Here is a 17,835-nt window from a genome sequence, read left to right as displayed (position 1 = left end):
GTGGTGGTGGGCGCCTGTAGTCCCAGCTACTTGGGAGGCTGAGACAGGAGAATCGCTTGAAACCAGGAGGTGAAGGTTGCAGTGAGCTGAGATCACGCCACTGCACTCCAGCCTGGGCGACAGAGCAAGGATCCGAGGATGACACCAGTCTGAGGTTAGACAAACAGTTGCTGGGCGGATGTCCTTGCAGAAGTATTTTTGGTGTAAGGTGGGTTTTGCAGTCATATGTGATAGTTTTCTTATGAGGCATACAAGCCTGAGAAGTGTCTCTTCATAGCCCTCCCTGGCTCTATCTGTCAGATTATTGCTTTTGTTTTTATTTTTTAACACTAGTGGGTTGGGCATGTTGGCTCACTTTTCTGATTCCCCGCATTGCGAGGCAAAGGCAGGAGGATTAATTGAACTCAGGAGTTCGAGACCAGCCTGGGCAACATAGTTGGGACCTCGTCTCTACAAAAATTAAAAAAAAAAACAAAAATTAGTCGGGGGTTGTGGAGTGCACCTGTACTCCCAGCTACTCAGGAGGCTGAGGCGGGAGGATCGTCTGAGCCCAGGAGGTGGTGGCTGCAATAGTGAGCTGTGATTGCACCACTGCACTCTAGCCTGAGTGACTCCTGCCTCTATTTAAATCTCAGGTGGTGAAATTGAAGCCCACGCAGCAGGGATGCAACTGAAACTTCACCTCCTCTGCAAAACCTTCCTGCATTCTCAGGCAATTTTTCTTCTGAGGCCTTGTTTGATTCATCCCCTTACCCCAGTGGAACTCAGATATTCAAAATGGTATTAATTATAGCCACTGGCTGTCATTGGTCCATGCATGGCCTTAAAGTGTGAACATTTTTTAATCCATTACCTAGTCTATAAGAACTATAGATTGACAACAACTTAGATTTAATACTACTCTTTTTCTAGTCCCTGTCTGTACTTCCTTTCATCCGAGGAAACATTATCACAAATTTTGTATTTGTTGTTCCCTTGCTTTTTAACAAGATGATTCTATTAGATATGTACTGTTTTGTCCCCCAAAAGTGGTGGCAGGGGAGTTCACACAAGGGAGTGCCCAAAACCGTCCTAGTTGGGGCTGGCTGGGATTCCAAAGAAAGGAGCACTATGTTCCAAGGTGATCTGTCCAAAGCATTTATTAAGGGAACTTACATAGCGTTGCAGAAATCCTCCCCATGGATAGTGAGAGAAAAGGGATGTTCTACCTAGATATGTCTGCAGTGAGGGGGTCAGGGTATGGAGTTTATATGAGGGTTTAAAGAATTTGGCTCAGGGCCAGAGTTAGTTTCTTTCAGTGTTTTCGGCGACAAATTAGATACCTTTATCAGTGCCTGGGAATGTTCAAGACCCAAGTTTGGGTTCAAGCATGCTGGGAAAAATCTGCAGCTGGCTAGGTCACAGAGAGGTCAAGGCACTCTGATTTTCAGTCACAGAATAGTGAAGGCTCTGTGATTTCCAGTCAGAGATCCTGCAATCCATTTTCCTGACTGACTCTTACAATCTCACATGCCCATCTCTTCCTATATATTCCCTGAGCTGGTCAGAAAGGGTAGTGGGATCATCGGCAGTTTCTTTCCCCTGGCTTTATGAAACACTGCAAACAAAACCTACACTAACAGTAAATACAAGTGCACCTGACAAGATCTAAAATCACATTTTCCAAAAGGCTTCCTAGCAGAGCTTTCCACCAAGGACCCCCCATCCTGGAAAACATGACTTTGTGTAGACCACCAGGCATACCCTATGTGGTCAGTAAGCTGTAATTGCTTTCGTGAGTGAAGGACGGATTGATTAACTTCAGCGTCTTTGTCTGGAGTATACACACAATGTTCACTTTTGTAAAGGGCACAGGTTCCCCCTTGCACAGATGTCAGCATCTTTAGGGGCATTTGGTTTTGTAGACCACTTTTTTCATTGCGGCTGTTTCAGTGTTCAAGGCCTCCATACCATGTTTGGTGTCGTTTAAAGTTGTGGAGACAAATCTCTGAAGGGCTTCCAGCTTCTACACGATATCAGAAGAACCTCCTGGAGGCACAAATGTAATCAATAAGTAACCCCACCAAGAAAAAACAGGTCTACTCCACTGACCTCTCCAGATGGACTCATTGAGGGATACAGGAATGGTGCCACAGATTCTGGAGTCATCCAAGCCACCTCAGGGGAAGCCAGGGCCAGAGGTTAGTAGCAGAGAGCCACTGGGTGCTATCTGGGGCAATTCAGTATATTCCTGGCCTACAAGACTGTTTGTGACAAATCAATCTGTGACCTTAAGGATAATGGTGTGTTGGCATTGGGCAATTGGGAGGAAACCTAGGTACTAGGAGAATACCTTAGGTATTACCTGAATGTCTTTAGAGTGATTATGTTGTTCCCAACAGATCTATGCAACTCAAGAGAGCATCCTTGCTGTAAGGATGAGCTAAAGAAAGCCATCCCACATTTGACAGTATGATCTCCATTGCCAGAACCTGATGCTCTTCAGGGCAGTTTTCACTTTGATGGTTGCCTCCTATGGGACATGTTTAGGGAAAAACTTAAATTTTGTCTGTAGTTGTTCAATGTCATATCTCAATCACTCACATTTGCATGTGTGGTGTTAGAGGAATCTAGGGTACCTATTTATATGTATTGTCCGGTTATCCAAGTTTGTACAGAGATCCAGTCTTTACCCAGTAGTGGCTCTGTCCACCATGGAGTTCCTACATGGCTATTCAAGGGCATAAGACCAAACACTCAGCAGTTAGGTTGGCCATGCAGATGGGCTGTTTGATGGCCCCAGGCCAGGAAAACATTTTGGAAGGATTTCCAGGTGCCAGTGGGAATGATATAACAGCAAAAGGAGGAGGCAACTCAAGCTGACAGTGAAATGACAAAAATTTATTAGAAACACATAGGGTGTCTTCAACCCTCTGGCATAATAAAACTGGTATTAACTCTGCCTTGCTACAATAATTCTGGTTTCTTTGGGAATCTTCCAGGAGAGCTGTATCAGACCCTCTGCCCAGTGTGGGAGGAGTTGTAGACTCTACAGTGATAGGGCTGGATGACACTGTACTGGTGTCACTTTGGTTCCCATTGGTATGGGGGCACTGCCTGCCCACTGCCATTGTGCCTCCCCAGACCCTTCATTGAAAAGGAAAGTGAGGGTCAGGTCCAGAGAGATAGTGGCCTCCTGCCTCAGGGGAATAAGGATACCAATCCAGCTTGGTGGTACTTTCCACCCCAGGTCCCATCTCAATGTTCCCTGCCCAGGCTTTATGGGACCAGGGGACTGCAAAATCAGGGCATTTGTGTGGGACTGAGTTAGGGCTTAAGACAGTGTCTAATTTTTTCCACACCTGCATGCTTTGCAGCAGACTATGCCTACCGGACATTTATAAACTCACTCTCCTCCCATAACAGAGGGCTCATGAAAGAACATATAGCTTCCATTAAAGCCACAGCCCAATTTGTCAATGAGGGGAATCCTGTCAAGAGCTCAGTTTGTTCCTTTAAGGTTTTTTTTTTTTTTCTCTCTCTATAAGTCCTGTTCCCTGTGGGTTAGAGCAGATGAAATTGCCGTGTAATGCCCTCCTTTTCTGCCCAGTCTAAAATCAGGGAACCTGTGAAATGTGTTCCTTAATCACTGATGATTATTCTGAAGTACCATACATTAATTGCAAGTGTGCAGACCTTGTATATTCAAGGTCTTGTTTGCTTTTTGACAAGGAAGAGCTTGCAAAAGGCCACTCACATTGCCTATGGATGTGAGTGCATATCAGTATCCCTTCTCTTAGGGAGTGGGCCAATATAATCTATTTGCCATGTGTCAATGGCTTTCTCTCCTCTTTTTATGTTTTTATTGGTCATTGGCACTTGCTGGCGATGGGCCTGGCAATAAATAGGACAATTTTTTATTGTCTTTTCTACTGTTGTTTGGACACTGGTAAGCCAACTTGTTGGGCTAGTTTGCATGTAGTATGCAGCCCCCTGTGACCTCTCTTCTGATATATCAGTGTGCTGTATCTGTTTCTTCAGAGGTGATCACTGACTAGGCTCAGGCCAGAATATTCTCTTACATATTTCCATTAGGGGATGATTGTTTGAGCTGCTGCATGGAACACTGTGACTTCAGCCCTTGCTTGTTGCAGTTGGTCCCAAATATCTGCCCATAGTTGTGCTCCCCACAATGCCTTTCATTTATGGACCATTGATCCTTTTTCCACTGCTGAATTCCTTTTGCTAATATTTACATTTTTTGGCCTCATAATTATGAATGGGATTTGTCTAGTTCAATGTTGCCTAATCTCTGCCAGATTTTGATATTAATATTGCTCATTCTGAATACATTTTATAAGTTTTAAAAAATGTTCTGATAATTATTTAAGGTTTGGTATAAATACCTTATGAACTCTTCCAGGTTTGGTTCTTTTTGGATGTTAGTCCTTTGAAAAGTTTATTCATTCTATGGAAATTAGTCTGTCCAGATTTTATATCTGTTGGTTTTGATAAATTTGTTTTCCTAGAGAATTACTCGTTTTGTTTAGATTTCCAAACTTTTTTGCATAGGTTAAACTAAAGTAGTAAAGCACCTTAGTTTTATGTTTCTTCACATTTTCTGTTTCTGTAGATATTTCCTCTGTTTCTTACTGTGTATATTTGTGCTCTTCTCTTTTTTTGTTAATTAGTTTAGGTAGTAGTTTCTCTATTTTCTTTTCTTTCCTTTTTTTTTTTTTTTTTTTTTTTTTTTGAGACGGAGACAGAGTCTTGCTCTGTCTCCCAGTCTGGAGTGCGGTGGTGCCATCTCGGCTCACTGCAAGCTCCGCCTCCTGGGTTCACGCCATTCTCCTGCCTCAGCCTACCAAGTAGCTGGGACTACAGGCGCCTGCCACCACGCCTGGCTAATTTTTTTTTTTGTATTTTTTTTTAGTAGAGACGGGGTTTCACCATGTTAGCCAGGATGGTCTCAATCTCCTGACCTCGTGATCCACCCGCCTCGGCCTTCCAAAGTGCTGGGATTACAGGCGTGAGCCACCGCGCCCAGCCTATTTTCTTAATTGTTTTTAAAATATCAATCTCTTGGATTTATTTATTTATTTAGTTTTCTGTTTTCTGATTCATTAATTTCTTATTTTCTGTTAATTTCTTTTTCATCCCTTTGGTTTATTTTGTTGTCTTTTTCTAACCTTTCAGTTGGATCCTTAATTAATTAGAAAATCTGTATTTTATGTGCTTGTGGCTATGAATTCCCCTTTGCACACTGCTGTAGCTCTTCTCATACTTCTCTTATGCAGTGTTTTGATTATTGTCATTTTTCCAGATATCCTTAAGTGTTTATATTTTCTTCTTGAATCAATAGTTACTTACGAGAGAATTAAAAACATTTCAAATGGAGGACTTTTCTCTTTCTGATTGTCATTACTTTTTAGTTTTATTGAATTATATTTAGAGAATGTCCTAACTGTTTCATTATAGGTGCTGTTACAGATGACACACAGGAAGTTTATAGGTAGTGATCTCAGGATGAACACCTGTGAGACAGTAAAGGCAGCAGCATTGGGCAGAAAGGAGAAGTTGGGCTGTGATGCAATTACAACAAAAGCTTTGGCTGCTCCCATAGAACTAACATGGCCCTTCAGAGTTGTCCTGAGGAGGTTAGGACTTTATACTGCCTCAAGAGACCAGTATCTGGTTGAAGCTTATCCTATGGTGGGGTTATGACCTTGGGCCAAGTGGTTCTTTCCAGCGGAGGGCAGTTTCTGGAGAGGGACTGAGAGTGAGGACTGTCTGAAAAGGCTACTAGCCACAACACTCCCAGCAACTGGAGAAATGCATTCTTCAGTCCTAAAAGGGGATCTGGGAGGCACAGCATGGTGTTCAGTAGAGGTGAAAATTGAAGATATTCTCTTTCTTGGTCTTCCTTGTACTTAGGGCAAGGGCATGTGTTCTGTTTGACTAATCAAATACAGCCTTCCTGCAATTTGAATCAAGGATAGGTGGTACAAAGAACTAGAAGCAGTGGAAAATCTCTCTAGTAGTTGTGGCAGTGGCAAAAATGTCCAATTTATGTATCAGCAGCGGCATCAAGCTAGCATAGGCATCCAACATCCAGGGCAGGTAGTGTCAGTGGCACAAGCTGTGAGACCCAGTGTTCAGTGACAGTAACTTTGGTGGTCATCCCCTGAGATGGTTCTATATGTTGTTTTGGCTGTGGGCCTCTCAGTCTAGTTCTCCAACCCTTCCAGCAATTTTTCAACTACCCAACTCTTATCTTTTAAATCTCTGCTTCTCCCTGTAAATTATTATATCATATAAAATGGTTGAAAATATTTTTTACCAAGTTTGAAGAGATATTTTGGATTATGTGACTTAAAATTGGGATATATAGCATATGAAAAAATGCACTTTTTCAGGGCTCTGGGAGACATTGTAGACACACAAAACAGCCAGTTAAATCAGATATGAGCTCTAAATCAAAAGCCACAAAGGCATAAGCTTTCATTACAGATATAGTCTACATATAGATAACTTTATGCATAGTCCAGAGTAAATGACAAATACAGAATTTTAAGCATTAAAATGACATTAATAGTATGCCAGACAATTCTTGGAAGACTAGCATGAAGATTTGTATAGATATAGATGTAGACATAAATTTCACTTTTTACACATGGGAATACAGACAAATTATAGGAAACATATACAATATAATCATAAAATGTGCATAGGTGCAAAACATCAGAGTGAGAAATAACTCTATCCCTCACTCTCATCAGTCTCTAATATAGACTCTACTACATTCAGGTTAATTTTTTCAATTGTTTTTTCATACTAACATACCATGCTACCTCTTACCCACAAACCTTCGTGTGTTTTGAATATTGTTATCATTCCTATGTAAAATGTACCCATGTTCAGGACCCAGATTAACTGTCATCTTTTTCCCGAAGCTGTGTTTGACCTTGTAAGCCCTCACCAATATCCTCTCTCTTTGACCTCACATTGCAGCTATGATTCGAATCTTTCATTACATAGTAATTTTATTCTACAGTGTTTTTTATGCACAACAACATGACTACTCAAGTCCACTCTGGGAGGAGAGCAGTCCTGGGAAAATGCTCCATTTTGTGCTCCCTGTGGTATATTCACATATTTTTCTGAGCTGCATGTGATATCTTAGTGATACATTCAAATGTTTATTTCATATTTTTATTGTGATTTTTAGGGACTTTATATATAAATAGTCACCCACATCAATAATATCTTAGGGAGCTCAAATTAATAATAAGATTATGTTACTCCTAGAGTTTGTAGTAAACTTAGGTTAGTAATAAATCTAATTAGATATTTAATAACAGCTTTGCAATTATGATGAGAATGAAAATGATATTAAAATATGACTCCTGTTGAACTCCTTGCAGCCTGTATAAATCACTGGGAGAAGATTTTTCTTTGGCTTAGGGTCTTTTTTAAAGTCCCCTTCAGTTCATTGTTTCTTAAACTGTAAATGAATGGATTCAACACAGGTGCTACAACCATAAAAATAACTGATTCGGCTGAGTCTTTTTCAGTAGAGTGATTGGATAAGGGGCTTATATAGACCCCTGTGATTGCTCCATAGAAAAGAATGACCAAGGCAAGGTGAGATCCACAGGTAGAGAAAGCCTTGAGTTTTCCTTGGGCAGAAGGGACTTTCATCACAGCAGAAACAATGAGGATATAGGATACCAGGATACCCACTGAAGGTACCGCAAAGATCAGCCCCACTGTAGCCAGAACACTCAACTGATTAAGACTGGTGTCGGAACAGGACAGAGGGAGGAGAGAGTTGATATCACAGAAGAAATGGTGGATAACATTATCAGAGCAGAAGTGCAGATGGGCCATCATAAGAGTGTGCAAGAGAGGGTTCAAAATGGCAATGACCCAAGGTACAGCTACCAGAGAGGCACAGAGGTGCGGGGCCATAATGGTGGAGTAATGTAAAGGGTGACAGATGGCCACATAACGGTCATATGCCATCACTGTGAGAAGAAAATTGTCCATATTGGCAAACATCATACAGAAATACATCTGAGCCAGGCAGCCGGGATAGGAGATGGTTTGGGTTTGGGTTTGGATGTTCAGTAGCATCTTGGGGACTGTGGCTGAGGGAAGGCAGAGGTCTACCAAGGACAGATTGGCAAGGAAGAAATACATGGGTGTGTGGAGGCAGTGATCCGAGCCAATGGCCAGCAAGATGAGTAAGTTTCCAAACAGCCCTGTTAAATAGAGACACAGGAAAAGTGCAAAGAGTAGCACCTGCGATTGTTGCCAACTTGAGAAGCCCAGGAGGAGAAATTCAGAGATATTGGTTTGATTTTTCCTTTCCATTGCTTGAATATATCTGCATGAAGACCCAGAGAATGAAATATTTTTGCCAGTAAAAAAAATGTCCCTTGTTATTTTTTATATATTCACCTAGTCTAGTACCACTTACTAAGTGTTCTTTCTTTAGGCCATCCTACCTTCTCTCTGATGCTCTCTCTCAAACCTCACTGAGCCTTTGGTATGTCCTACCTCATCAGTTGTCTTTACATCTATCTTCTCTTACTGGAACCTCACCTTATCCAAGATGTCCATGCGATCTGTATATATCTCCCCTCAGTAAGCAGAGATTCTTTTCCTACTTGTGATGTTGTCACCAACTCTTGCATGTCACCAACTCTGCCTTGTATATGACTGACTGCTGTGTGTTGAAATGCATCAATGAGTGACATACTAAACGACTTTATGTCATAAAATGAGATTTAAATGATGAATTTTTCCAACACTATATGACCCCCCTGCTTGAAAACCAGACACCTACCATTTAGGATTAATAAAATGAAAATAAATGATATTATTTATTCAAGATTCAAAAGAAAAATATATTAATTTGCTTGACAAGTATAAAAAGTTAAGCCTCTAAAAGTAGTTTACATGAACTGTGAGCAACATAGGAAAATATTTACAAATAAGTTAAAAAGTTATGTAGCACCCGAAGTTACATAATACATGTAGATAAAACTAAAGAAGAACACAGAGAAAAAGTTGTATGAAACAGGGAGGCAGATTTAAAAGATTCTCTTTTAATATTTTTGTAATATTTTAACTACAACTACAAAGAAAGGGTTCATGTATATAAAGTATATTATTACTTTGAGTCTTGCATTTCTGGGAGTTGCAGAAAACACAAAGTAATAGAAGACAGAGTTCTTGACCTGAGAATCTTGGAATCAGGTTGTAGAGGAAAAATATTGTCATGGAAAATAATTAAGAAGACATTCTTGTACACAAAGGGGATAGTTTCAGAAGAATGGAGGACCCTGTAAGAGGGAGAAAAGATGCTGGAGAATGTGAACTCTGAAGTTAGCCTACATTGAAACCAGACCTCATCACTTGTGGGCTGAGTGATCAAGTCAGACTCTCACCACCATCTCTTATCTAGATAATTGCAATGAATTTCTTTCTTTTTTTCTTTTTCTTTTTTTGAGACAGAGTCTTGTTCTGTCACCCAAGCTGGAGTGCAGTGGTGCAATCTCTGCTTACTGCAACCTTGGCCTCCTGGATTCAAGCGATTCTCCTGCCTCAGCCTCCCAAGTAGATGGGATTACAGGCACATGCCACCATGCCCAGCTAATTTTTGTATTTTTAGTAGAGACGGGGTTTTGCCACGTTGGCCAGGCTGGTCTGGAACTCCTGGCCTCATATGATTCTCCTGTCTCAGCCTCCCAAAGTGGTGGGATTACAGGCATGAGCCACGTGCCCCACAAATTGCAATGAATTTCTAATTGGTTTTCCTTCCCACAGATTTTTCCCTTACGATCCAGAATTATCCTTCTACAACAAAAATTTCTCCACTTTATTTCTTAAAACATTCTAATAGTTTTTAATTGCCTTCAAACCAAATTCCAAATCCCTTATCATGGCATACAAGGTTTTTCATGATTCCCCCCGCTACATGTGCATGCCACCATGCCCGGCTAATTTTTATATTTTTAATAGAGACAGGGTTTCTCCATGTTGGCCAGGCTGGTCTCGAACTCCTGACCTCAGGTGATCCACCTGCCTGGGCCTCCCAAAGTGTTTGGATTATAGGCATGAGCCACCGTGCTTGGCCCCATGATCTCTTTCTTACCTCTCTAGCCATCCCTTGCTATGATTAACTTGTAACTCTTAGAATTTTCTGATACACTGAAATTTTATGTCTATATGTTTTTTCTCATTTTGGAATTCTCTGACCACCCTATCTAAAGCTTCCTTCAAGACATTCTTTATAACATTGCCCTGTTTTTGTCTTCATATCACTAATCATTATCTGAAATTTTCTTGTCCTCCCCAACAAATATATTTTTTAATTTTTAATTTGTAATCAGTAAAATGTAAAGTTCATAAGAACAGAAAATTTGTCTTTTAAAAAAATTACTGCATGTGTAGAATGTCTGGCATACAGCCAGGGGCAGGTGGCTCATGCCTGTAATCTCACCACTTTGGGAGGCTGAGGCAGGAGAATCACATGAGGCCAGGAGTTCCAGACCAGCCTGGCCAACGTGGCAAAACCCCATCTCTACTAAAAATACAAAAATTAGCTGTGCGTGGTGGCACATGCCGGTAATCCCATCTACTTGGGAGGCTAAGGCAGGAGAATCGCTTGAACCCAGGAGGCCAAGGTTGCAGTACTCGGTATGTATTTGTTGAATGAATGAATGAATGAATGAATATACTTATTAAAGACTCAGAAAATGTCTTCTGAAATATGTACTCTCAATGGACATTTTATAATAATTTTTATCCTAGGCCGTATAGTATATAGTTGTTTTGGCTTTTTTTCATGATTCTTTCTTGTGGTGTTTTGGAAAGCACATGTATTGAATCTTATTCATAGTTATGTAGGAAAACCCAGTTTTATGAACAATGATTTATAGTTGCCTATGAAGTCAGACTGATTTTTTGGATGGAATGAGCTGCATGCCAAGGGATGCAAGACAACACTACATGTGACTCTATGACTGGTTTTCTATCCAGCCCCACTGTTATGTGTCTAAGCCAAAGCGTTGGAGAGTCTGGTGGTGAGAACTGAAGGACTCTGTTGAATGACTTTTCCATTGAATAATAAAGCGTGAAAATAAAAGAATGAAAGAGAGGCATTCTATACACTTCTATGCAAAATGGAGGAAGGCTTTGGCATTTTAGACTGGTGAATATGGAGCTCATGTGGGAATTTCCTGGGAACTCCCAGAAATAAGTAAAGCAGTTTTTCATAGGCTGCAGTATGTATCGTGGTAGATAAAATAACAGCCTCCTGTTTATACCTGGTCTTCAGGCTGACTAGTTTCAGGAAACACAAGTTGTAGATGTATCATACCACTTGGCACAACTCCAGCCACATAGCATTAGTTTAATCAATGTTCTTTAACAACTATGGAGATGGCAGGAGACAGGATTTTCACTATGGAATATCAAGGGGACATAGATGAAGAGGAGGACAAACTGAGTTTTGCAGGAAGCAAAGGAATTAAAATATTAAAAGTTCTTTCTGGAAGGTTTTTATCTCACTGTGTCCTCCTTTACCTTTATATCTCGTGTTGGGTACCACAGAAATCTCTGCTTTTATCATTTTCCATAATTTCTATTTAGAGTCCCCAGAAAGTTTTCAAATGAACTTTCTGCCCTCTCCCTGGTGAATGGAGTCTTCTGATCTAGATTGCTCATTGCTACTGCTCTGCCAGTGCCTATTTTAATGCTAAGGTCAGGGCATTGATCCTCTCAGAGCTGCTTTTGACAGGCAGCCCTTTGTTCTCTGGAGCCCAAAGTGCCAATACCTTTTTCCATTTTGCATATAGGTTGTGGAATTCCTCTCTACCTTGACAGTAACCACTTTTAGTGTGTGGATCCTTCACTTCTGCTTAAAAGACAGATTTCCAACAGAAAACAGCTCCTGTAGTCTTCTCCCTAGTTTCATAGAAGTCTCTGCCCTTTCACTCAGGGGACTTTGAGGGAGATGGGGAATAGCCAAGTAAAATGGGGTTATCTCTTGAACAGTGGAGGCATGAAATTTAAAGATTTGAGCTATGGTCACTTTATGCTCTGTAGGCTGAATAATAGAGGAAACCTGCCTGCAGAGAGGGAAGAATAAGTAGATTTATAGAAAAAGGGAAAAGAGTCACAGAATGCTGCTTCAACTATGACTCGTTGCTTAATATCTTTGACCATCTAAAGAGATTTTCACTTATTTATTTTTCCTCCCACCTTTGCACTTTGACTTTCTTCTCTACCACATTGGATTCTTTCTAATCTCAGTTCTGAAGACACAAGTACCTTCCTTTTTGTTCATAACCTTGGGCCAAGTTCATACTCATTGGCATTTCAGGCTTCATTTACTCAGCTTTTTCAACTACAGGTTTGTTTTTTTTTTCACCCATGCCTATTATTATCTCTTATCCTAACTCTTTGTATGATTAGGTTGCAGAACTTATCAAACATTGAGAATGTATAAAGGGCTACTCTGGAAAACAAATATCCTGGAAAAATTAAAAGGCTTTTCAGTAATTTATAGGGCACATTAAAAAGGAGTATAGACACATAGAAATACTTTTGGTGCAGGATCATGAGTATTTATTGATCTCATTAGTGCAGGAAGGTAGTGGCAGTAGTGATGAGAATAAAGACATTACCCCTCTTTCTCAGTTTTCCATAAAGCAAATATTTTACCTGTTGGAAACATGATACAACAATTTAAAGTACATGAAATCAGCTGAATAAATTCTATGACTGTATATTTTTTACAAAGATATAAAAAAGTAAAGACAAGAGTTACCACTATCAAGTACTCCATGCCACACTAAATAAATATTTTCAGTTTGTTAATTCTCACAACTCTAATATATATATCACATATCTTCATTAGTTTGCTAAAACAGAGTTTTAGCAAAGCCAGAATCTGAATTAAGCCTTCTTGATTTGAAATCTAGCCCACTCTTCACTAAGCTACCACAGCATCTAGGATTTCACACCTTCACAGAGTTGGCTGCTATTAATCAATCCATTCATTCATCCCATGAGTAGTTATTAGGTACCTACTATATTTTAGGCAATGCCTGTTGACCTTGAGTGAAGCCTAAACTTGTTTAAGACATGCTTTCTCCTTGTTTCTCCAAGCCTGCTCACTTCCCATTGTACTTACCAGATGCTCATATCAGTGCTCTCAGGCAGGGATGTTAGTTTCCAAGTCTCACTCAGAGGGAATGGAAAATACAAAAAGGGGAGAATGTTGCTCTTCCCCCTGGGATGCACAAGGGTGAGGGATGGAATGATTCTTGGGCAGGGTATATCTGGTGCAGTGAGAGCTAGAGTGATGAAAGGACTCCCTCACATTAAAATTTATAGCTTATTTGCAGCTTCTGGGAACTCAATCTTGATAAGCTCCCTCAACTCCAGTAAAAATTACTTCATTCCCTTGTGGCTTCCCCAATTGTGACTGTAAGGATAACGTACCTGGCAAACAATTCCTCGGGGAGATTCAAGGAATTAAATAGTCTGAAGGTTCTAGGAAGGATTGTCTAAAAGTTGACTGTTTTTCTAGGCTACTTCTTTCCTGGTCCTTTGGCTAGAGAAAGTCTTTCTTGGTCAAGGGAATTCTTGGTGCTTTTTTTCTTGGTGCTTTCTTTGGTCTGTGGCCATTGACATTTCTTGGATCCTGGCTTCTTCAGCACTCAATCCAGTCAGGTAACAAACAAAAAGAAAAGGAAATCACCACAATGTTGTTCCTTGGGTCCTGCTATCTCTAGCCAGTCTGCCTTCTTTTCTCCATCTTTTAGAGTATTTTTATGTTTGTTTTACATACAATTTCCTAGATTTTTAGCTGTACTTTTTCAAAGCACATGTTTTGTGCTTTTGGAGATGATCCGTAACAGGAATTAAAAGACTCTCTTATTGAATAATCTAATATTTGCGTCCAAGTGTTAGCAAGGCCATCTCTCACCAGGTCCCTCCCTCATGGGAATTACAATTCGAGATGAGGGTTGAGTGGGGACACAGAGCCAAACCATATCATATACAAACATTTATTTTGTCTCTGATGAAAACCTCCATTTCTTCAATAGTATTCAAATTACCTTTCTTCTTTAGCTGTATAACCAGCTATCAATGTTTCATCTTTTATTGTATAATAAATTAACTACTTAAAGAAATATGTAGTGAATACCTGTATGTATTGAAATATATATGATGTGCCAGGCACTGTAGTAAGCTATGGATAGAAAAAGGCAAAGATGTCTTACCTCTCTTTCCTTCTCCAAGTAAAATCCAGAGCTTCTTGAGTTTAATCTGCTGTCATTAATTATTCAGGTTTTTTTGGGGGGGTAGAGAAACTTGGCACCACAAATACTAGATAAATTAGTATCTTCCCCAAAGACCTTCATTCACTATCTTCAAAATGCTTTCAATTAAAACAACTTCCTTCTGTCTCCTTCCACCTGCTTAACACAGGTATTCCCTGAGTCTGGTACTGCTCTGTCATTTTTTTAATGGTCATGGTTTATCAAGTCAACAAGGTTCTGGAATCAGGTCTAGTTAATACGTCACATTATTTCTCTGTACATTTGTACTCTGGTAAGGCTGTGTTGTGCTTGCTGTTTATTAGAAACTACCACTTATTGCCAGAATATTGTTTTGACCCTCTTAGATTCTCATTTAATTATCAAATATTAGGCTGGGTGCAGTAGCTCACACCTGTAATCCCAGCACTTTGGGAGGCCAAGGCGGGCGGATTGCCTGAGCTCAGGAGTTCAAGACCAGCCTGGGCAACATGGTGAAACCCGTCTCTACTAAAAATACAAAAAGTTAGCCTGGCGTGGTGGCGCATGGCTGTGTCCCAGCTACTCAGGAGGCTGAGGCAAGATAATCACTTGAGCCCAGGAGCTGGAGGTTGAAGTGAGCCGAGATCGTGCCACTTCACTCCAGCCTAGGTGACAGAGGGAGACTCTGTCTAAAAAAAAAAAAAATTATCAAATATTAATTATGTACTTTTTTCCTTTCTTGTTCTTTGAAACCCTTGCTGGGCTTATGTTTGTTCAGGACTCCTGTTCATTCTATCAGTCTGTGTTTTTTACTTTTTTGACAGTTGGATAACTAGAGTCATTTTTTAAAAATTGTAGTTGGGTAACAAGTGCTCTTTTTTGGGGGAAGAGTTGACTGTTTTTTTCCCTAACTTCATTTTCCCTGTCATCTCACCTCTCCTTTGTTTTTTATAGCCACATTTCATTTACAATAAATTACTTTAATTTTATTTTAAATTCAGTAGGAATTTTTGTGATTTTTCAATATTAACAATGATATTTCTTGCCTTAGGAATGTCCCTCAACAACAGTGCATGAAGGAATCTCCCAGAAATCTAGATTCCATACTCCAAGAGCCATTTTATAAATGGTATTAGAATCAAAGAGCACAGCAACGCTGGATTCCACTTTTCTTCCAAATAAGAGAGACTTCCAATAATAAAGATAAAGGAAGAGAACACCTGGGAATATTAATATAATTTGAAGTGGAGCTTTTCTGGGCAAGAGATCTTGTGCTGGTGCTTTAGGCAATTTGATGAGTCCTCTTCTAGGGTCTTTGGAAGCTTTCTTGTAGGTGGCCATGGTCTGATATGCACACCAGGAGCAGAGCTTGGAGCTTCTGATGTTGGAGCAATTGCTGACCATCTTGATGAGGGAACTGCAGAGCTAGTTTTGAGAACTACTTCCAGAAAACAGGGAGAAGGTGGTTGGTTGGTCCATTGGTGGAATGAGAGAGAATTTGATGAGCTGAGACAGCAGGCGGGAAAGGAGAGCTTGGAATTGTTGGGGGGGGGTGGCGGTCAGAGATTTGAGTTTTTAGGATCCATGAGCACAATAATGCAAGAGGAGATGTTTAATTTAAATCTACAGAAGATTGTAAGCTGATATTATATTGTTGGAGGTGAAGAATGTCAGATGACAAGGGTTTCCTTTTTGTGTAGAATGAACTGATAGAGAGTTGAGAAAAAGATAGCTTCTAATTTTATATCCAGTTATACCTGTTGAAAGAAATTGTTAAACCACATAGTATTAAATAAATACTTTTAAGAACCTGGGTCTGCTAAATGCTACAGGAAATATAAATAAATCACTGTATGCCTTACTCTAAGAAGATTTACAATGTAATTGACAAGTAAAAACAAAAAGCAAATAAGTTAAATAAGTTGTAAGTGAGCATACAAGAAACTAAAAAAGATGGTGCATGATTAATTGCCAAATTAATGCGGTAGGCCATTGTGTTTGAGCTTAGAGAAACATGAGAACAAATTGATTGGTTTGGTAAGCTTCCAAATAATAGAACTTGAGCTGAACATTCCAGGATGTGAATCTTTGCCTACATCGAGAAGAGTAGGGAGACCTTTTCAAGCAAAAGAAAAAGTCTAAGCACAGAGTATGCTTTACTGGAGGAGGAGGATTTATGTAGGGTGGTTGCTTAAGAGCTATATTGGGAAAGATCAAAGAAGTTATAGCCCAACTTTTTTTTTTTCTTTTGAGACAGGATCTCACTCTGTCACCTAGGCTGGAGTGCAGTGGCATAGTCTCAGCTCACTGCAGCCTCAACCTCCTGGGCTCAAGGGATCCTCCCACCTCAGCCTCCCAAGTAGCTGGGACTACAGGCGCACACCACCATGCCTGGCTAATTTTTGTGTTTTTAGTAGAGATGGGTTTTCACCATAATGCCCAGGCTGGTCTTTAACTCCTGAGCTCAAGCCATCTGCCCACCTTGGCCTCCCAAAGTGGTGGGATTACCACTGCACCAGCCAGCCCAACTTTTTATAAAGGATCAGACAAGAAAACAGAGACAGACACAGACACACAGGGAGAACACTATATGACAACAGAGGCAGAGATTAGAATAATGTGTCTACAAGCCAAGGAATACTAAAGATTTCTGGCAGCACCAAAAGCTAAAAGAAAGGTGTAGAACAGATTCTCCCCTAGAGCCTTCAGAAAGCATAGCCCTGCTGACACCTTGAAGGAGGGAGTGGCTAATAGCATGCCATGATTGACGGTGATCTAGGAAAATGAAGAAAAGGTGTGACGTTAGCCAGAAATGCTCATAGTTCTTTGCATTTACATAATGCTTGACAATTTATAGTGCATTTCCACATTCTTTATCTTACCACAACACTGAAGGACAATATTATTCTTATTTTACAATTTTGCATACTCTGAAATAGGGAGGTTAAATTATTGCTTGCAGTGGCATAGCTTCTAAACAATGGGGCCAAGATATGAACCTAGATATGCAGAGTCCAATGTTAAGCTCTTTCCTTAAAACTATGGCATATCTTTTACAATTCCTTTGAATAAGCCCCCACTGTCACTTACTAGGTAGAGACTAATGATCAGCAAAATGTGGCAATCAACTTTTCTTAATGTTTTAGTCAGCTTGCTGTCCATTTAAAGAGTTTCTCATTGTGATTGTCAGTTTCATGTTTACAATTTTTAATTTTAGATGTCATTAATTTTCATAACTTAATGATATAAGAATTATAGCACTGGTCTCAAAATGACCAACATTAAAAATTTTAATATGTTAAAATAGAAATTAGCTAACTGGGCTGGGTGTGGTGGCTCACGTCTGTAATCCCAGCCCTTTGGGAGGCTGAGGCAGGTGGATCACCTGAGGTCAGGAGTTCGAGACCAGCCTGGCCAACATGGTGAAGCCCTGTCTCTACAAAAATACAAAAATTAGCCATGTGTGGTGGCGTTCACCTGTAATCTCAGCTACTCAGGAGGCTGAGGAGAGAGAATTGCTTGAGCCCAGGAGGTG

The 17,835-nt window shown here is 40.2% G+C and overlaps 1 protein-coding gene across 1 annotated transcript; it reads right to left on the bottom strand.

The window, feature by feature from the left end:
- Positions 1-2,714: 2,714 nt before the first annotated feature.
- Positions 2,715-8,355, bottom strand: LOC129038695 (putative olfactory receptor 1F12P). Its single transcript, XM_054492026.2, is given in 3 exon segments — positions 2,715-2,858; positions 4,949-5,027; positions 7,418-8,355. Coding segments are annotated over 3 exon segments (1,161 nt in total).
- Positions 8,356-17,835: the final 9,480 nt, after the last annotated feature.

The sequence above is a fragment of the Pongo pygmaeus genome, chromosome 5 (genome assembly GCF_028885625.2).
Source record: "Pongo pygmaeus isolate AG05252 chromosome 5, NHGRI_mPonPyg2-v2.0_pri, whole genome shotgun sequence".
NCBI lineage: Eukaryota > Metazoa > Chordata > Mammalia > Primates > Hominidae > Pongo > Pongo pygmaeus.
The sequence above is the reverse complement of the archived record's forward strand: the minus strand, read 5'-3'. Positions and strand labels throughout refer to the sequence as shown.